Source organism: Emydura macquarii, unplaced genomic scaffold (genome assembly GCF_026122565.2).
Source record: "Emydura macquarii macquarii isolate MOO-44397 ecotype Brisbane River unplaced genomic scaffold, CSIRO-AGI_Emac_v2 contig_3108, whole genome shotgun sequence".
Classification (NCBI taxonomy): domain Eukaryota; kingdom Metazoa; phylum Chordata; order Testudines; family Chelidae; genus Emydura; species Emydura macquarii.
In genome coordinates, this window is record NW_027133245.1 from 4,711,117 (window position 1) to 4,733,417 (window position 22,301).

A 22,301-nucleotide genomic window follows, 5' to 3' on the forward strand; every position below is an offset into this window, starting at 1 on the left:
AGAAGAGAGTCATAAAACTGAAGTACTAATTAGACTCAAAGGCAGCATGTTACTATCATAGGAAACTTAACCCTAAGGGAATCATGTAACAAAGGACAGCAACAGGAAGGTTGTATTTCATGAAGTTATTTTTACAGAAAAATATTAACTAATCCTATTAAAGACCAAGCTAAACAATTTGTCAGTTTACGTTAAACAGGACAAGGAGCATCTCATCTTGACCTTTGACTGTCTCAGTGATCTGATAGTCAAGAATTTTAGATTTTGCCAATTATGATTTTATTTTTATGTCATCGTCTAATGAGCTAACTATCACATAAGGATAAGAAATACTGTCTAAACCTCTAGCAAAAAAAGTGACTGAAATGGTTCTCTCTACAAGCTGGTTCAAAAAGTCAGTAAAAATTTGCACTGCACAGAACATATCACATGTAATCCAAATATAATTTCAATCACAAAAATATTGAAGTCAAAATTCACTGAACATTTTTTGTAAATTTAAATTAAGAAAAGCATTGTCCTGGGGAAGCAGCAAATTAAAGCATTTTATTTGATACATTTTACTAACTAGCAAGAAACCAAACATGCTTTTATTTAAAAAAGGCTAATGACCTACTTCTTTTCCCAGTAAACGTGGATAACAAAGGAATAATAAAAAAGCTGTAAGATCCCACTACCAGCAAAGTCAGTAAGGTAATATCATAGTGGCTTCCTGAATCAGTCGATGGTGCTAGTGTAGAATTGATGAAAATATGAGGAGAAAAATCAGTTTCTGTGCAACTGCGGAGTCCTCCTGGTATAGTCATTTAAAAAGGATCAAAGCAAGCTTAAAGCCAGAAAGACTGCAGCCATGTTCACCCTCTCATATTCCTCATGCTTGCTCTTAGTGAATTAGAGTGGAAAGAATTGTAAGCTTCAAGGCAGAGGACAAAACAGATTAAACCAGCCTGCAAATCACGCTAAGAAAGTCATCAGTTTGGATGCTTAATCTGAAAGGAATACATCTCTTTGTTATCAACCGATGAACCTTTCTTTGTTATGAGAAAGAGGACAAAGCGTTTACAACCTCCTTAGGAATTTCAGACACGGTACTAAAATTGAACAGCAAAAGTCAACATGGCTGTCAGGGCAACAGAACCAATCTGATTATAGGAGAAATGTGTTGCAAATTTTAATAAAAATACATATTCCTTTCAGCCCATAGTAGTTTTAATTTTTAGGGGAAAAATAGCATCCCGCCCTAAAATTCCTGCAACTGATGAACAGTGGATCAACTAATGAAGATTTGTGTAAAGACAACAAGAGGTATAATTTAGACTGATAATTCATTCCAGATGAAATGATGATTTTAACATTTAAATTGTACATCCATATGTACTGATTATGTTTACTTTAGTAATCTGAAACAGTAGATTTCAGAACTTTCCAGCAAAAAAGCAATTAAATGTTTAAGTCTAATCTATATAGTACATTTCCAGGGTAACGTATGAATTATAATTAATCAAAATATGGGTACAAAGGGGCTCTGAATCATTGCTCTAAGTGTTACCATAAGCATCCAATTCACACTTTCTGAATTTCCTATTACACCACATGCAGAAAGCCCTTTCAAGGAAAGCATCGTGCTCAAATGCAGGAAGTTTTGGAATGCACTAAGAGTGTAGGAAGGTGTTTTTTAAGAAAATTTTTTTTGCTAAGTCAAGCACCATGTTTCAAGAACTTTTAACTGAGAAGACTACAGGATATGCCTCTTAGGATGAAAGATTTGTAAAGATGCAAAACTCTTAAAGACCAAAACTAGTAGTCCACATTTGGGTGACAACCCCATTCAAACAAGTTTTTCCCAACTAGAGACTGAAGGATTTAGTCCTGCAGAACAATTAACAGAGAACTCTGACAAAGATACTTACAATTATTACTGAACGTACTTTGCTCACTCGGAGTGCTACTGATTGAAGAGATGCTAGGTGTTCTCCGAATGGGCACTTGTGATTTAATTAGTGATTTGCCAGAACTGGCCCAAGATACTAGAGAAGTTTTCACAGAGGCAAGCTTCCCCCGGGAAGAAGTTTCCACTCCTGTTAATTTAGGGGGAAAAAGAGATAGAACTTTAAAGTGACCCTTACTGTTTACTGTTGCTACAAATAAGGATGAAATATGGCCCAAACAATACACACATACATAAGAATTTTAGGCCACATATATATTTCCATTAGAGGAGTGCAGTAAATAACCACCACCTTAAAAAGTTTACGCCCAAAATTTGCCTTACCCAGCAAAGACTGATGTAATACAATAAGGAATTTATGATTGAAAAGTATTCAGTTTTATCTGTACATTATGGATAGAATGATCAAAATAGGATCTGCCCAGATCCATAAATCAGTGCTTTTGTGCAAGTGCCTGCCTTGGGAAGGTCAAAGTCCATCTTGCAGGACAAAGAGTTGTGTGTTTTAGTGCCAACATGTTTTACAGTTCTCTGCACTGGCAATTCCACACACTATCTCTAGCTAAAAAGGCATTCTAAGAGATTCTTTCCTGTTTTTGAAGGCATAAGGAATCAGAAATTCTTCCCATACTAATGGCTGAAGCCTAATGTATGCTGATTTTCAGGTGAGGGACAAACACCAATAAGTAATTTCTTCTGCAAAGTAAATTGAGCTATATACAAGCAGAACAAGCACAGGCAATGAATAAGAGCAGCAAGTTCTACTGTATTTAAAATGATAGTTTAAAAGACTTCTGCATCTGCAAGACTAGTTAAATAGTATTCTCAGAACTTTGTTGCCATTCACAGTTATATTGGCACAAAGATGTTTTTGCATAAGTTACCAGGTGCTGTCAATTGAAGCTTGTAAATACAAGCGACAAAAGTGAAAAGTACTAAATATTACCTCCATTCTACCTAAAATAGATGAATGCCACTTTCATGACCTTTACTTTAGTAGTAATTTACAGGACAACTTCATGATTTAAGCCAGCAAATTTGCAGTTTCATATATGTTTAGACAACTGGATTGCCAATCTCATTCCAGGAAAACTGTACTAACATGCATTCATATCCACAGGAGAAATTATTTACATCAGATTTTTCTTGTCCCAGAATTTCAATTAAAAATAGTATATTAAACTATTACTGGACTGTCATTTGCCAGATCTGATTAATGCCACTGTACATCTGATTTCAGGCACTGAGCTTGCCAAATCACCTTTTAAGTAACAGGACAAGTAAGGTAACCTCTTTCTATGTAAAGCAAAAAGGAACAAGAGGGAGACAATTAAATGATATTTTACAAGTATGAAGTGCAGAGATGCCTGTATCTGCATATTATAGTCACTAAAGTTTTGTCTCAATTCCTTTTCAGTGAAGTTGATGTAATCGCTTAGGCACGTTTTGTTTTATGTGCAGTGTTAAGACATAGCATATCAGTTTTACTTAAGAAAAAAGGACTTCCCTTTCTCTCTATCCACTTGCCACCAGCACCTCATTCAGATTAATATCATGTATGAGACTCACAAAATAGTTTAGTTGCCATATGATTAAGCAAGGCATTTGTTACTTCAGTTTATTTCCTCTTCATTTTCATATAGACATGTTAATTGCTCCCCCTCACTCTTGGGCATAAATGACATCTTTGTAAAGAGACAAGATATGCATGAAGATCAAAAAAGCTTTAACAATGAGAGTTCTGTAGCACTTTAAAGACTAACAAATTTAATTTCTGCAGGCATAAGCTTTCGTGGGCTGTAACCCACTTCGTCAGATTTAAGGAATAGGAAATCGGATACTATATGGATATTTAGGAAGGGAGAAGCTTCATGAATGTATTGGCATCTCAACATGACATATTACAATTCTCAACACCAGATGGTGCTGTAAGATTATACCCATAAAAGTTTCAAGCCGAAAAAGAATCAGTTCATCAACTGATTTTTGTTCATAAGCAATGTTGGCCTGTTTAATACTAAAAATTAAGTGTAGGTAAAGTAATTTATTCACTATTGAACCTACACAAAGGAGTTATAAAGAGGCAGTTCCACTTATATATGCAAGTTACAAATGTGCAGCAGGACTTCATTAAATCACCCTGACCACTAAGATTCATTGCAGATTAATGAATGTTGCAAATTAAATGAGTGACATAGTTGTAGTCAGAAAAAAACCTAGGTTTTACTACTTATTTTGACATGTTAAGTGCACATTTTGTAAGGGTAACTGATCTGAGTAAGATCTCACTACATCACTCTACTATTAAATTTGAGACGTTGTAAAGAGCCAGGTTTGTGCAATGTATTGGTTTGCAAGTTATTGCAGTAAGGTAATGAAGTATTTAAGCAAGCACAGAAACATTTAAGATCCATTCATGAGTGTTTAGATCTTTTGTGGGTGTTTGCATGACACCACAAACCACTGCCTGGTACAAATTGTGATTGGTATAGATGAAAACTAGTGAAGCTAAACAGCTCCAAAACTGAGGAAAATTAAAGCCACAAAGCAACCTCTACCAACTTTGAGTAGTGCCCAGAATAACTTTTACCTCACAAAATGACTTGCTCTAATCCTTCTAGTACTATTTGGGTTCCGGGACATGGTGGAGAAGCACTCTCCCAGACTAAGGGGAGGAGCTACTGAGCCCGGGACTCAACTGATTACTGGGGACAATGAATGAAAAAACCAGGAACGATCGTGAAGGTCAAAGGGCTAAACAGAGGGAACCTGAGGGGGACATTGAGCAGAGAACCCCAGACAGCGCCCACTGCTCCTCAAAAGTGGCTAACAAGTCAGCAGACGCAGCCCAGGGGAACTCTGCTTGGATATGTGATCAGACAGAGGAATGGCAATAGGCCCCACAGTCGCAGAGTACCTCCTCAGCCAACATCCTCTCCCTGGTATTATAGATGGCCATCTTAGCCAAGGTGAGGAGGAGGTTGACGAGGAGATCACACAACTTTGTGGGGCCACGGATGGGGTGTGCACAGATTAGAAGGTGTGGGGAGAAGTGCAGCCAGAACCTCAGGAGGAGGTTCTGGAGGATCCAGAATAGGGGCTGCAACTTGGCGCACTCCAGATATACATGCACCAGAGTCTCCCTTACACCACAAAAGGGACATGTATCAGGCCGAGGGGTGAACCACGCCTGAGCTCATGGCGCCATGAAGGAGCCACCAGCTAATATCCCCGGTGGGCCGAGGAACCAAGGTGTAAACACAGACTGGCCCACCAGGGTTCCTCACCCTCGACAGGTGGTAAGACGTCCTGCCACTTGGTGTCAGGGTGGGAGACGAGGGCAAGGAAATGGAGTGTGGCACATGAGCATATACAGATGTGCCCGTGGCATGCTAATACCTCCAGTAAGTGAATTTGTTTTCTTATACAAGTCAATGACACCTCTTTCACAGTATATATTAAACTTTTGGCAAAGTACAAATACTTCAGAACTTACAGAATCTGCTCTTATAGAAACAGAACAAACTCATTTTGTAATATTTTTCAGGTTGGCCAGAATCTATTTGTTCACTTAACCACCAGTTACACATCTATGTACTGAGGATGGTGGGCCTGCCAGGCATTGTGAGGGATGTTGCTGGATTCATCTTCTATTCTTTAAAGGTAAAAGGAAAAAGCCTAATCATTCTTTACATGAACTTCTACTCAAAAGATGCGGAAGTGGAGTCTGAGAAAGACTTCCAGAAACCCTGCTTGAACAGCACATCCAGAATTTAACATCTGCAAATATCACCATCACCAATGGCATTGTTATAAATCAGCTGCATGCTTGAAAGTCCTTTTGAGTGTTAAACTAGCATAGCCAGTTTTATGGTGCTGAGGGGGCCCAGCTCTGGAAACATCAAGTACAAGTCCTGTTCAAAGGTGATCCATGTTCTTTTCCAGTTTCCTGCAGTTCAGGACCTTCTTGGAAAATATTCATAAGAGAGACTTATGAACTCCAAACAGGAATTCTAGAAAAATCAATTTGAGGAAGAAATCTTCAAGGAGCAGTGGCTTGAGTCTATTAAGTAACTAACTCCAGGAAGAAACCATTAAAAAAAAATCACATGTAAATTGGAAAGAGTTCCTGCCTCTAATTTACCAACTTAAGAGCAGAGTGATAAATGGGAAGAAAAAATTAAAAATAATTAGGTCTCAAAGTATTTCCTGGATGAGTTGCAACACTCTTGAATGTGGTTAACTAATTCAACCAATTCACCTTGTGGCTAAAAATATAACCAATGGAAAACACACTTATTCCAGAGGGTGGAAATATGGTATTTAGTTCAACACACAAAATGGAGTCATGAGATCTTTGTTTTATTGCCAATTCTGCCACAGATTTCCATTGGAAACTAAGTAAATCTCAATCTGAAATTCAAGTTTTCCATCCGTAGAATACCTAATCTAATTTCCTAGAGCATTTCAAAGATGCATCAAGCTCTTAGGTGGAAGGCAGTATATAAATACAAAGTATTTTCTCAGTATCCTTGCAAATAATCTCTTGCTCAATATTTTTAGGGCCTCCCTTTAATTTTTTCACCTGGCAAATCACCTAAAATTAACATTAATTTATTTATATTTTCATTAAAATCCTAGAGCTTCCTGGACTGCACTCTACAAGTGTATTCTGAATTTAATGAGATGGGTGCTTATACGTCCCTTCAGTTATGCTGGTATCAAAAACATCTCCCAGCCATTTATAGTTTATTCTCAGAAGACCTCCCCCAAGTAGAGAGGTATCCCCAAAAGGGAACAAATGCACTGAAGTTCTTACCAAAGCTCGCAAAGGAGGCCTGTGATACAACTACCACTTCAATCCAGGTCACCAACACAAAAATATAACATCTCAACTCCCTCATGTTACTACAGTGGTTTTCATTATTTTAACAGCATCTTACATATGTGCTTAAGCCTCCCAATACTGATAAGACAGGATTCTTGCCCCTAGGAGTTAGACCAATTTCAGACAGGACATAAGATCTGGGAACAAAAGGGAGGCACCTTATGAAAATTATAAGAACATAAGAACAGCCATACTGGGTCAGACCATTGGTCCATTTAACCCAGTATCCTGTCTTCTGATAGTGGCCAATGCCAGCTGTTTCAGAGGGAATGAACAGAACAGGTAATAATCAAGTGATCCATCCTGTTGCTCGTTTCCAGCTCCAAGAGGTTTGTTTTATTTTATTTTATTTTTTTTTTAGTAGCAGCAGCTTTACAAATCAGATCATAAAAACGGTGTTCCTAGGTGGGGATGGTGCCCATAAAAATGTGAAGATTATTGAGAGAAACAGACAGATATGGCATAGAAGCTAATATCATTGGAAGAACAGCATGGCCAGTCATAAGACAGTAGACTAGATATGAGCAGTGTTACAAAGCATACAAGCAGTCATCCTTCCTGCCAGTGTAATAGGCTTGAGTCAATTATTTATTCTAGTAATTGTAGTGTAGAGTGAGAAGTGTATTGCATTCCTCACCTGTGAAGTAAGGAGCTGGCTGCTGCTTAGAACTAGAAAAAAAATCAGTATGCAATAACTACATAGTGTCAGGTAGGTTAAAAGTATCTCTTGTTCCAGAATTAAAACAGTCACAGAATGATGTTCATTTACCAGGACTTTTTAGGCTCAAACTTCATGACCTAAGTTCAAAAAGTCAACCTCACTTATGAATCCTGAGTGTATCATTATGGGCTAAAATAACTTTAAAGTTCTTTAAACTTCTTGATGCTGGCATTTGAATTTCCTGTGCTACTGAAGTCATTTTGGGAAAATATGCTCAAGACAAAAAACATCAAGTCAGAAGTTAGACTGTCACTATACTCCATCCTCCCCACATCAAAGTTCAACTTAAACATTTCCTTTGTAATACTTATAAAATCCCAGCTCTCATGAAAAGAGATGGCTAAGAAAGATTCTCGGTACTAACCTGTTGTACTTCCACTGATTAGAGAGTTGTGTTTATAGTTGTTTTTCATACTTGACAAGAATACCAACTGAACACTAGGATTAAAGGTAGATTCCAATTTTGAGGATAAAGCATCATTTACCAAAGTCATACTTAAATATTTTAGGCCTATGACTGATTAAAAAGCTTCCAGAACTCGTGGAACTTTGTGACATACAGGGTATGCAAGCCTTGAAGCTTTTCCCAGCTGGAAATGTAGGCAGATTAAGTGCACAAAGGAATATTGTTGGGTATGTTTCTCTTGGAACTGCAGAGTGAAACTCAACATGAAAAGCACTACTTTTGAATCCTGATAGTTTTACGTCTCTAAAATTAGGTTCAGAATTCCTGGATTATGTTTTTATGCAAGTAAAAAAAGTAGTTGTCCCTGCCCTGGAAGTGTACTTTCTCAATGATTTTAAGATGATATTTTGAATGTTAGACATGACAAAATGTGTCTAGTTTTAATCTATTAGAAAAGGCAGTTTTGCCCATTTTAAAATGGATGCAGTCCATGACTGTTTTCTAATAAACAACATTTTCAGCAGATGTCCAGGGTATTAAATAAATCATAGAAAATGATGCACAAAGGCAATTATTCCAATACACTCCTCTTTAAACATTTTTGTAATTGTGTGTAGTTGCTGTGATAAGCACTATAAAAACAGTGGCAGGTCTAATACATTTCAGATGTAACTAAGTGTTCCGAGGGTCATTCTATTAAGTCTACTGCATGTCAAGTACTGCTATACTATATTTAAAGGGACATCACATGGAGATGTAAACACACTTCTAAAAAAAATCCATGAGAATAGGTGAGGTGCTACACATACCTCTTAAGTCCCACTAACAATGAAGTGGTACCAGACATTTGTTTTTCAGAATCTTTCTCCTCCATTTGTGGGTCTCACACAGTACAGGTGAGCCAATTATAAAGGGAAAAGAATTAAACCACCAATTCACAAGAATTGTCAAATGTACAAAATAAGCAAATGAAAAATGCAGACAAGTTTTATAGTTATAGTAGTCTTGGGTATTACTAATAACAGTGCTGAGAAAGTCCTCAGACGAGTTAGATTACTACTGTCTCTTTAAGTACTTCTCTTTACATAGGGCTCTGGTCATTGAGAGAGTAACATGACTCATCTCAAGCAAAACCCTATTCCCTATCTGAGTAGCTTTCTACAATATTAGTTTATTTATCCATGAGTCATTATGAAAGCATTCCTCCTTGGCACAGATTCAGGATCCATGCCAAAAATATGGCAGAAATGTAAGCAGCAGCTTGGGTATACACCATGCTGACGCACCCAGCCTGCCCTTCCCCCGACAAGTTAATATTTTCCAAAGTAAAACTAGTATAGGGGTCATGAGCATCACATGGCAATATTTTGGTAAGCAGGAAGAAAACAGTTTCACTCATCCCTGTCTCATCACCTCCCCATTCCAGAATGAACAAATGAAATTCTTTATAGTTAAGACCAGAGCACAAGAACAGTATTATTTTCTACTATTCCCTTACTGTTCAGTTCCAACCTACCCCTTTACTCCAGAATACCTTATCATTTTCCTCTATACTCCACAGCGCCAATTAATTCATAACTTCAAATGGCTGTTACCCTCTGCTCAGAACCTTCCAAGTCCCCTTCAGCTCCCTCCAAATCAACCCTCACCTGATCAGCCTTGGGTGGTGGTGGGCGGGGAGGACAGCATGCTCCTGGACTCATTTAACCACTTCATAACTTAGAAATATGCCCCATGTTCTGAACCCTGACACACCCAATATCCACAGACTCAAAATACTCCTTCTCACAAGCCTTCAGGCTTGTAACTTTCCCACAAAAAATCATCAGGCTGGAGCCACCCCTCTGATAGTTGGGCTGGGCCCACAGAGAAGCAGCAGAATTGTGCCAACAACCCTACACTCTGCCTTTGTAGGGCTGGACTCAAATAGTCCCACTGAAGATTGCATTCTCTACTTCAGTCCTCCTACCTCTGCTGCCTGAGGTCTGTGCTGCAGGGCCAGAAGTCCCCTGGTAGCAGCTGCAGTTCTACCACTGGCAACATGTGTTACTGTAGCAAGGCCTGCCTACTCCACTTCTGCCAACAAGCAGTCAGAGGACCTTCATCTTCTGGTTTCAGGTCAGTTTCCCGCTTGTGTCCCTATCAACTAATCCCATTTAAGCTTTCGACTCCATACCAGGATCCTGCACAATTTTTGGTACAGGGATAGGAAGGCTTCAGAACATCAGTAGCACTACCATAGAGCCTGGTGCCGTTCAGGCTTTTGCAATGCCAGTGGACAACTTCCACAGTTACGTTATTTGAACAATGCAAATCTTGCTGCAACAACAAGTAGAATCAGCCATCAGTCTACAGATGCGCAGAGGTGACAGTTATTTAAAAGTCAACATTTACCTGCAAGTATCATATGATAAATAGGACATCACACTTCACTTTTACCTAGAATAGACAAACTCATCCTCCCATCTCTCTGCCGGAAAGGGGTGGCTTTTTAATGACAAGCACTGTAGGGAGACCAAGGAATTAATGGTAAGGAAAGCAGGATGAAGTCAGATGTGCTTTTTTCTATTATTGTCCAAATCTATACGCAGTGTCTGTCTTAAGGATTTTCACTCTTCTCCACCTCTCCCTGTTCTTCCCCTCCTGTGAAGGGGGAAAAAAAATCACCCCTCCAATCAGGAGATCCTATTTCAAAGCAAATCTAATTGCCAAGCTTTATAGCACCATGACTACTTTACTGTATTGGCATTCCTCATCAGAATTTTTCTTTAAGTCAAAAGACCTACCCCAAATGCTCAAGTTAGCCAATTACTCATACTTGGAGTTATTAGGAACAGTTTGTTCATCAGTGGAATTGAAGCCTTCAGGTAGCATGCGATGTTATATACTTGCTTACATATATTATGGATACCTTACATATATTATGGATACAAGTTGTCAAATTTCTGTTTTGTTAAACTAAGTAATAACTGACTTGTAGGAGGAAAAGCATTCACTGTTGCAGAATACATAGCCTTGCCCCTAATTAGTTCAGGGAGGGAAAAAAAGCTATTAGTTTGATCTTTTCACAGAAAATGTTCAACAAAATTCAAGGCGTACGGTTGAGGAATGGTGTGAAAATATCCCAGCAAGTCTTTACAAGTTAGTGATCTAGTACCAAGAAATTGCCCTGCAGGAACTGGTATACACCCCACTCCAGGAGAAAAGTTCTCATGGGTGTAGACATATTTCAGACAATACTGATATTTGGACTGTTAAAGACGGTCTCTGCAAGTATTGTCACAACACGCTTCCTGCTTCAGGGGTAATGGATTAAAACCAAGAGCGTGCCTTGAAACTAAAAGGATGAGATGCTGAAATCCCTCGTGCACAGTTTGTTATTAGAGCCAAAAATGAAACTGTCTACAAAGAACTTTCCCCTTCGGAAACTGGATGTCTAGGTGTATTTTTATTCATTTGTTTTGTCTAAGTTCTGATACTAAGGTTATGGATCAGGTTTATCCCAAGGACCACACTAAAATCAGGCCTCAAGAATCCTTGGCATGAAGAAAAGAAGTCTAATCTACCAAATTAATACCAAGCACAGTGGTCCAGGGAAAGTACTGCGTTTCAGCACTGACATTGATCCACAGAGCTGCCCGGCAAAGCATTTCTATAGAGGGTTGCCCAGGAAGTGAGCATCTGAAGAAAGAGGTTTGGCTGGACTAGCAGAGAAGAATCACTAATGTATTGACAAGAAATAGCGCTCCATAAGGAGAAAATGTCAGGAGGCTTTAAATCCCTTGCAAGGGCAATCAAAAGACAAAAGTTGTTCTTTGAACTCTTCATACACAGGTAGGCAGAGAACCCTCCAGACATTAAGATATTCTGTGTCTTGCTTTAGGGCCGATTTTAGGGAAAGAATTAACTTGATTTAATATGGAAAGACGAAGTCATGCTGATTTGAAAACTATAATAGGAGTGGAGAACTGTGAAAAGATATACCAGAGGAAGGGGACAAGAAAGAAATGAGTTACCCCACCATCGAGAATGAGGTGACTGCTTCAAGTAACGTTACTCACAAGGAAAGCATACTGGAGGGCACCAAAAAGAAGGGTGCGAAGTCAGAGTATAAGGTTCACTACCCAACAAGTGAAGTCGGATGTAGAATATAGCATTTAAGAAAGCCCCCCCCCCCCCAGACATGGCCCCCCCAGTGGACCTCAAGGGTTGATGCCTATTCTAAACAAGAGTTAGCTGAAAACCTTATTAATGATATCCAGGAAGAACTCCCTTATGCCAGAAAGTGTAGCCACTGAGTGACTTGTAAGTTCTACACCATTCTGCAAGAACAGCCCAAGTTCTATTGTAAGGTATGTTGGTGTTTATGGGAATTCAATGGAGTAGAGGACTCCACTGAAAAAACAGTTTCTGAAACTCCCACCATAAGCCCATCTATACAATGAAGCACAGTTGGACTGGGACGAAAATGGTTCTTTAAAGAAGGGAACGGCCTCTCAGAGAGGCAGCAAGTGAGCTATAGCATCTGTCCTTTGCAATTCATAGTCTGGCATTGATCATTCTGCTTTTGGGTTGTTCACATCAGATTTTAGCAGGACAGCATGTGCAAGCATGGGGGGAGGGGTACATTTACGTGAGCCCCTAGACTGGGCTCCTGAAAACATGCTTTCAGATCAGAGTTCCTGGGAATTCCCCCCCCCAAGAAGTTTACATAAGTTTCCCATTTTAATCATGGAAGCCCAACTTTTTTCTAAGGATCATACAGTAAAGAACAGCAATGACTAGAGCCAGGAAAACTATTTGCAGCGAACAATGTATAATTTAGCCCTTGTGTTCAATGTCAGAACAGAACCATTTCTACAGGTTTTTTTTTTTTTTTTTTTAAATTAAGACAGATTTAGTGCTGCCTCACTATTTAAAACTATGCAAGGCTTTACTGAGTATTATGGTAGAGACTGGTTACCTTTCAGCTTTACCAGTTGTGCACAGGGACAATGGAAACTCATTTGGTTTCAATCTTCTATTAGACAAGCCATTCTTTGTACAATAAATGGCAACACACTCAGTAATCTAAGACTGCCTTGTTGTACTGTACAGTCTGGTTTCTGTTCTAGTTTTAGCCCTTGGAACTTTTCTAAATACTCATTTATGGATAAAGAGAAGTGATAAATTAGTTAAAAACAAAGTAGTTCGTGATTATGAATGAATGACTGGTCAAGTATTTCAACTGTCACTCGAAGCTTTCTTGAAATAATACATTTCTAATAAAGCTCTGGTTTTTAAAAATATTCACTGTCGTATAGGGAAGCTATTTGAATGGATCATCTTTGATTTCACCATTAGAATATCCTGCAGCCATAATACCGGGAAAAGAGAAGTCAGAAATAAGCTTGAGTCCTTTAGATTTTGCTGGTTTTCTCCTTCAAAGAGTCTGTGGAGAAGGATTTTAATCATGCTGCACCACATGTATAATTAAGGGCAGCATTTTGTGCTTTTTTACTCTTAAATTGGGTGGCTTTTTCCCCCAGGCAAAGTGAAAAGCAAGATTTTTGGATGGAAAGTTGGGTGTATGCTTTTTGAATTATACTATATTACAAGTTCAGTAATTTATGTTGCAGTTAGTTACATTATCACAACAAAATCAAATACATCACTTACTAGAATCTTTGGATGTGTACTGTAGACAAGTAGTTCAGTTGTACAACTACCAAGTCTGTTTAGTCAACTAGGACACTAACAGAATGGAAGCCCTAAAGAATCGGTTTGAGGCTGAATGGACAGGAGGCTAACAAATTCGAGCCCCTTATTCCATCAAGTCATCGAGTCCCTTTCCCTGCAAGTGGAGGATTGTACCCATTAGTGTTTTGTTCAGGCTAAGTAATGGGGCTTCTATGAATTGCCTTAAGATGCACATGGGAAGTTGTTGAATGGTATCCTGAAATTTTGTATATTAACTATCTTAAGTTCCCTCTCTCTGGCTTTCACAACTTTCAGATCATTTCAGTTCTATTTTCACTTAGCCAACCTATACTTATTTAAGCTTAGTCTCTTTTCCTGACAATGGTAGGAACACTTCTCCATTCATTCTTTACCACATGAAATTTGAAGACATTTAGACAGACTCTAGCTTAATCAGAGATTTGTAATTGGAACAGAAATCAGGTTTAACTCTAAAAATGGCATCCCACAGGGTCACGAAAACTGAGCTTCTAAGCTTTGACAGTGCTTTTGAACTGATGAGAGGTAGTTGGAGATGTAGTTCGTAATCCAGTTCATCATTCTCTTAAAGCCTTAACTGATAGAGTTAAAGAACCTGCAAACTGTTTTGGCCTTTTGCAATAAATTCTTTTTATTATAATATCATGCATCCAACTGAAAGACGCAAATACTATACAATTCAGATTCATCCAAGTAACCTCTAGTGTCTATGTTAAATTTATGGACATGGAAGATAGCAATCTAGTAGACATGGGTGTCATATCACCTCTACCACCTACTTAGAGGAAAGAGAATCAAAGAAGTTTTAGGGTTGGAAGGGACTTCACAGGAGGTCACCTAGTCCCACCCCCTACTCAAAGGGGGACCAACTCCAAGTAAATCATCCCAAGCCAGGGCTTTGTCAAGCTGAACCTTAACCACCTCTCTAGGTAACCCATTCCAGTGCCACCCTCCTAGTTAAAGTTTTTCCTAAAATTCAATCTAGACCTCCCCCACTGCAACTTGAGACTGTGGCTCTTTGTTCTGTCATCTGCTACCACTGAGAACAGCCTAGCTCCATCCTCCCTGGAAACCCCTTTTAAGTAGTTAAAGGTTGCTATCAAATTGCCCCTCACTCTTCTCTTCTGAAGACTAAACAAGCCTAGTTCCTTCAGCCTCTCCTCATACATCATGTACTCCCTCCTCCCTAATCATTTTTGTTGCCCTCCTCTGGACTCTCTCCAATTTGTCCACATCCTTTCTGTAGTGGGGGGCCCAAAACTGGACACAGTAATCCAAATGAGGCCTCACCAGTGTCGAAGAGAGGGGCATAATTACTTTTCTCGATCTGCTGGCAATGCTCTTACTAATGCAGCCCAATGTGCCGCTAGCCTTCTAGGCAATAACAGCACACTGACTCATATTCAGCTTCTTGTCCACTGTAACCCCCAGGTTTTTTTCTGCATAACTATTACCTAGCCAGTCCGTGCCCAGTCTGTAGGAGTGCAAGCAGTAACAGAGGATAGGAAGGAACTGATTGAAGGCCAGAGACTTCTCTAGACTGTATGTTCAGGTCTAAATCAGATCAACAGCAACCTAATGTGACTGCCATGCCACAGCTTTTCTGTAGTCCATGAAAACAGAGCAATTTCCTCACCTTTCATGGACTAGTATCTGCATTGGCAAAAGCCATCAAAAGTAGCATTTTTGTTGACATTTTCGTAAGAGGTAACCCATACTAAAATAAAAGAAAGCTTCCAGAGTGTTGATGCACACACATATGCTTGGACTGTTACTGCTCTTGCTTTAACCATTGTATGGATTACAGAACTTTGACTGATCTGAACCCAGTCAGCATTTCTTAATCACTAATATGATAAAACTAACATATTAGAATAACGGTAATGCCGAAGGTACATTAAAATGTAATGCCTTGTAGTTTTAAGGAGTTGGTTACGTGGTACCCCAATAGAAATTCGCTTACCAGAACTTGATGGCAGAACTGCTCTTTGAGGAGATAACATTTTAGTTGTACAGACATTTTTATTTTCACTTCCTCGCCTAAGGCGAAATACAGAAGGCACCACTTTCACCATGGGAGCAGGTATACTTCTTCGAGTGATCGGGACTTCCTTGTGTATATTTTTTCCTTGTGCTGCCTCAGTTTCAGCTGAAGAAAGCTGTAAGACAACACCATTGTAAGAACAAGTTGTTTCACTGCTAGCCTATAAAACAGGTGGGGGCGTTTAGCATCAATTAGCAGAAAGAGAACTAGCCACACTGACAAGTGATTTCAGGTAGGTGCTTGTCATCACTTGGTTCAGTACAGGAAGACTGATGAATATTATCCACTGCAATTCAGAGTTATGTGCATGTACTAAATTCATTTTTAGAGGCCCCATAATGCGTTGGAATAAGGTGAAACTAAAAATTACAAAGTGGTCATGGGTACCTACATTAAAGTCCATACAAAGGGATAGCGTAACTCAGATTTAATTTCAATCGAATTCTAAACATCTAGTTTGTTTGGGTATAGGTAACAATTAAGTAGTTTATTTCAAAATAAATTCATGGTTCACATGTGGATTAAAACCTGAATGAAATACATTTAAAACAAATTATCAGCAGTAAGAATCTAAGGATATTAACTGGAAGTATCCAGATTTAAGTAAATAATCCCTTTCACACCCAGGGAGACTATACTTAAATGTAAGTTTAGGAGTGGATGCAGAGCAGGTTAAATAGGCAGCACTAGCTCAAGCTGACTGCCACATTTGCCATCGTGCTGGTTTCCCCATAGGACTCAGTTTTAACAAGCACAAACTCAGAAGCACATATAGTTTAGAAATAGGTATCAAAATATAAGCACCTAGTCAGCTCCTGCTCATCTTGTTAACATTTGTCCACAGTGATTTGATCATATTAAGAGAACCAAACTCATTTTGACTTGAGCCACAGTTTGGACTCATTTTCAGAATCTGTCTAAAGACAAGATCACTTCCCCCATGAGAACCCATAGTAAAGAAACTCTAGATGGAATAATTGGAATATTGCACTGATCAGAGGGAATTTAGTCCAGGAGTTTTCAAGTCTTAAAATAGGGTAACAAACCTGAGGGTACCATCTTGACAGTGTGATGCATACCTCCCTCAGAAACTATGAGAAATCAAACTTTAAAAGTGGTTAAAGAGCTAGAGTTCTTACTCATGACAGAATTTGTTATTGTAGCTTTGAATTCATCCATTAACATTACAAGAAACAATGCTTTGGTACTCTGTTTTGAGCTGGAAAGTTGTTTCATTATTACTTAAAGTAGTTCTTACAGTACACTGCATTTTACAAGCATCAAATGTACAAAACTGCCAGTAATGTTACAGGTTATAAACTGTGGCTGTGTAATTGACTTGCTCAAGGCAACAGGCCAAAGGAATTTAGCCATAACATGGACATAGGTGCAGTATAAAAACCTAAAGTGACAGTAGGTGAATCCTGGCACTACTGAAGTCAACAGGAATTTTGTCATTGACTTCCATGGGGCCAGGATTTTACCCTAGACTGGAGTTCCCGGTTCTGAGTCAGTTGCTTAGAACATCTCCCTCCTGACCCATTCAACAGATGCTGGCAAATATTATGAAGGCAGCCTCCCACCGCCACCCCACACACAATGAGATAATGAAGTCATTACAGATACATTTTAGATTTGATATTTGTTTAGCTGAATAGTGTAACTAGTGACTATCTCTAAACAATAAAATTTGTCCAAAAAAAGATCAGGGTTTTTTTTTTTTTATGGTTGGTTTTAGACACCTACTTTTGGCTAGTTTAAGAATATCCTGAATTTCTTGTACACCAAACATCCAAATGTGGATTATACAATTCCCATAAATTATCCTAATTTGGATAATATGCAGTTTTATAACCAAATAATTTAATTTCTGGAATGACACTTATCCTGAGTTTTAAATTCCAACTAATATTTTTCATTTTAAATTTTGATAGTGTTAGTGTAAAGACACTCAATTAGTATGCACATATTAATGAAGTGCACAGAAATAAAGACCTATTTTTAAAAGGTTCCATACAAGTCACACTGTAAAACTTCATTTATACCAGAGGTTCTCATACACTATTTTTAAAATCCAGGTTCACTAGCCATGTTCAGAGAATTTTTTTTTTAATATGCAGTAGAATAGGATTGAGGTTGAACAGATCAACATAACTTTTAAAATCAAGTGTTCATGTGAATTTTAAGTAGTTAGCGAACAATTGATATATGGCAGGATTCCTTTCAAGATTTTCCCTCTCTGTATTATGGAGGCAGAATCAACTCCATAGCCAGGCTGCATTGAAATTTACAGATTAAAAAGTTAGTTTCCATTCAGCAAGGTGCAACGCAGGTCTCCAGATTTAACACATGCAAATCAGTTAATTGAACAGTAGATACATAAAAACTTACCAAGGGGACAGGGCCAACTTCAAATGTTTCATTTGCTGGGTTTTTTATTAGCTCTTCAGTTTCCAAAAGAGTTCCCAAATTGCAATTTTGCTTATTTTCAACTCCACTACAGTAGGTGCTTGCAACACATGGCTGTGCCAAGGACTTCGTGCTTTCCATTGTGTCATTCAATTTCGCTGTTGAGTTCTGTATACATGTTACAACCGCAGCAGACACAGAGGAGGATGTTGAATTGGAGGAGCTTACTTTGTCAATGTCTTCTGGAGTCTGCTTTACTGAAAGTGTTTTTGGAATTTTGTGAAAAGCATTTTTAGAATGAGTTGTAGCATGTACAGCTTGGCTAGGAAAGAGCTGTTTATTAAGAGGTTGCTTAAGGGGCGTAGTCATCGGTATTTCTGCTTTAGTATCTTGGTCTAAATCAATTTTTTTTCTCATTACTTTGATGGAAGAGGGCAATTGCCGTGGGGAAGAAACTGGTGAAGATGATGAGGCAGCAGAGAGTTGAGGGGATCTTGGAGATATTTTTAATGAAGTGTTATCTTTTGACTGTAACACAGCTCTGGATATAACTTTTGGCTTTACGTTTTTAAAGTTTGGTTTTGGAAAGCTAACAATCTCAGCTTTTCTAGCTTTGGTTATTGTAGATGCAATAGACCTGGTTTTTGGTTTTACTGCAATTTGTTCAGAACTAGTTTTAAGTGAAGTCCTTCTAGTGCATCCTCTCATTAATGCATCATTCTTTCCCAATTTAGAAGACCCATCGCCAGCTTCTACCAAAGCTGAAACAGAAAATTTTGTATTGGTTGATCCTGCCTTAGGTGTAAAAATACACTCTTCAGGACTGATTTCACCAGCTATGGGACTGAAGACCACAAAAGTTGACTCACATTTCAGCTTAGATGTAGCAGCCCCTTCTGGTTTTGGTATACTGCTTTGTATTGATTCAGATACTGCAAAATGGCTCCGTGCATCTTGGAAAGCAGTGTTTTCAGTGGAGTCATTTTGCTCTTTGGCTAAATGTTCACTCACTCTGTTTACCACCGGTTCTTGGTCTAGACTTTCATCAAAACTCTGTATTGGTAGAGCACAGAAATCATTTACAGGGTAATTATTTACTGTTCTGGTTGGAGATGTGTCAGTTTTGGCACGGTCAGGTGTACTATGCAAGAACTTTTTTGAATCTTCATCCATATTAAAATGGTCTGGTGATAATGAATTCTTACAGTGAGGATCTATCCACATGCCAGCTAGTTTTAAGCACTGCATTTCCATTTCTTGGGAATCTCTATTTTCTGGTTCTACATTTCCATGACTGATGCCTTTTACAGATCCTTCACTGACCCCTCTGACATCTGGAAAAGCAAGAGGTAGTACTACCAAATCTGAACAATTATTTGATGTATTTGGGCCCCCTGAAGCTCCCAGGACAGAGGAACTAGGCGGTTTTTCAGGACTATCTGTATCGAAACTTTTTCTCATTTCCTCAGAAGAGATGAATGTTGGAGGGAGAAACGTGCTTCCGTGTTCACTTCCCATACTTTCTCCCAGGCTTTTAACCATATCAAGAGACTCATCGACACTAGTGACATCTAATGCCACAGGAGCACAACCTACTTCATTTTTTATTTCAGAGTTTTTGTTCAGTTTCAAAGTGGTAAAGTGTGTTGTACAGTTGAAGTCAGTCTGTCCGTAAGGCACTGATTGCTTGATACTTTGATTCTGCACTTCTTTTAAGGCAAGGTTCTCTCTTAGGAGGCTGGTTGGTTCTTTTAAGTTATGGTTCAAGAGATACATACAAGTCTGTTCAGTTGCAGAAGATATACATGCAGCATCTGTCTCACTCAAAGCCCCTCTACAGACAAATTCACCAGCAGACTTTTGTAGATCAAGTGCTCCAATACATTCCTGGTTTAAAGAAATACTTGTAAAATTACTTATATCCTTAAAATCCATGTTATCTTCATGTTCAGCCATTTTATTATATTGGCTAGCTGAATTTCCATTTATATTGGTGGTATGATTAATTGAGTGTGGTGTAGTTTTGTTACATGTAAACTTATTTCCATTTTTATCCTTGATAAATAAGGGAGACTGCAAGCCATTCTTTGCCTTTTCCTCTGATTTTTCAACATTCATTTTGAGTTTGAATTTTAAACTTTTGTCATCTTATTTTCACTTAAAATTCTAAAGAAAGCAGGTTCTACTGAGTGTTGGAGAACGCAACGCTTGTCCCCAGAAGAATTTGGTTTCGTTATAAGACATTCAAGATGCAGTTCTTCTTGCTTACATGCTCTTCAAGTATATCCACAAGTATTCTATAACTTGAACCCCTTCGGTATTCTAAAATTAAAAAACAGACATGAAAGTTAGCTGAACAAGAATTTAATGTGAGACTTTTCATAGGCTGTGTAGTCTTTAGACAAATTGTAATTTTTACAATTGGAAGTCCTTTTGCCTTAAAAAGTAATCAAATTGAAATGTTCAATAGTCCTACCAGCTAAATAGTTCAGAGTATCTGCTAACAAAAGATAACTTCTTAAACAAGTAAATCCAGATTATAACTCGCCCGCCCCCCCCCCCCACACACACACAGTCCCATGATCGCTCCTGCATTTAATTTGGAGACAGAATCCAGCAGTTCTCCACAATTTGTCAATATTTTCTGAAACTGAAAAGCAACTGTGAGGTATTGGAAGCCAGAAAACAAAAACTGAGCAACTCAGGAATCAGTGAAGATATTGCCTATATTTATTCATTCCTTCCTTTTTATTATCCTACATTTAAAATGATCAGCTGTTTAGAGCAGTACTACATGTGTGCATCCTCTACCGAAGAATCATAGTTGATTAATATTTTTGTAGATCCATCACTGGTTAGTATTTCTCAGCAAGTAGCCTAAGATTTCTGAACCAGCACAAGTTTCTCTTAAGGAGACCCTACATTCTAGTTTTTTCCATGGGATCTCCTAAACTTTGCACAGTGAACTAAGTGTCCTAGTTTTTCCATATCAAGAAAACATTCTGGCTTTTTGTAATTGAGTGAGACACACATTTCTGTGACCTTATAAAGTATTTTGTACCACTATTTCACTCTCAGTGAGCGCGCTTTTCAGGTCAAAACTTGTGCAGCAACACTGCAGCGAGCCCCAACCTAATCAGTGTAAAATCCCTGCTACGAGGAAGGAAGAGACCAGTATATAGAAGCCCTTGTGATCCTCCCTTCCCACCTCTGTCACCAGAAGCACAGAGAAGCAAAGCAAGGGACTGAGGAGAAGCAGAGCTCCGCCTCTGATCCAGTAAGCTGCTCCAGTCAAAGAAAATTGTATGTATTACAACTGCATCAAGAGGCTCTAAATAACTTCCGGAACCCATTGTGCTAGACCCCGTTCACAGAGCAAGTCAGCTCGGGTGACCAGATATCACAATTTTATAGGGACAGTCCCAATATTTGGAGCTTTTTCTTTTACAGGTGCCTATTATCCTCCACCCACTGTCCTGATTTTTCACACTTGCTAGCTGAGAGCTCACCCTCAAAATAGATACAGAAAAGGATGCAAGAAAATGTCCCTATTGTATAGTTAAGAAACTGAGGAACAGAAGTTAAGTGATTTGCACAAGGATGCACAGAAAACCTGTGGCACAGCCAAGAACTGGAATCAATCTGAGTCACAGTCCAGTGCCTTAACCACAAACCATCTTTTTCTGATCAAGAAAGAGAACTAAAATGTGGAACACTTGAATATATTGTGATGCCACAAAAACCTCCCTTATTTTATTTGGAAAAGATGCTTCCTTTACTTGGTTCTTGTTCCAGCAGTTAGCTTGTTCCTTGACTGCTGTTTAAAATGGGCATTTTGGGGGGTTGCTGCTTACTCATTACAACTAGGATTCTTGGATAAGAAAGAGGCACACTTCAAAATCAGAAGTAGCAATATCAGACGTAAAGTACTATAAATAGATTTCCTCTTCCTCTTAAACAACGCATGTCATTCAAAGATTTTTTGTTTTCGCCTTCAACATTTTGCTTAAATACAGCACTCTGAACAGCACAGGTGGGCATTCATAGAACACATGGGATGGAGGTGTGAAGGAAGGCTCTGCCAAATTTACATTTTTTCCTACATACCCAGCGACATCTTTCTGTATTCCTAAAAGATTGAAAACTGAAATTCACAGAATAGTGAAA

At 38.6% G+C, this 22,301-nt stretch overlaps 1 protein-coding gene across 3 annotated transcripts in view; it reads right to left on the reverse strand.

Moving 5' to 3' along the window:
- The window catches only part of MTUS1 (microtubule associated scaffold protein 1), a 175,764-nt gene that overhangs the window by 109,747 nt on the left and 43,716 nt on the right, over positions 1-22,301 (reverse strand). The window contains exons 2-4 of one of the 3 annotated variants that reach the window (XM_067530553.1): positions 18,117-20,456; positions 15,645-15,840; positions 1,929-2,078 (exon numbers count right to left, since the gene is read on the reverse strand). In XM_067530553.1, the coding sequence (XP_067386654.1) occupies positions 1,929-2,078; positions 15,645-15,840; positions 18,117-20,252 (2,482 nt within the window). In that variant the 5' untranslated portion in view covers positions 20,253-20,456. Of the gene's footprint in view, positions 1-1,910; positions 2,079-15,644; positions 15,841-18,116; positions 20,457-22,301 lie in introns of all 3 variants that reach the window. The other 2 variants (XM_067530552.1, XM_067530554.1) reach the window with 2 other exon arrangements.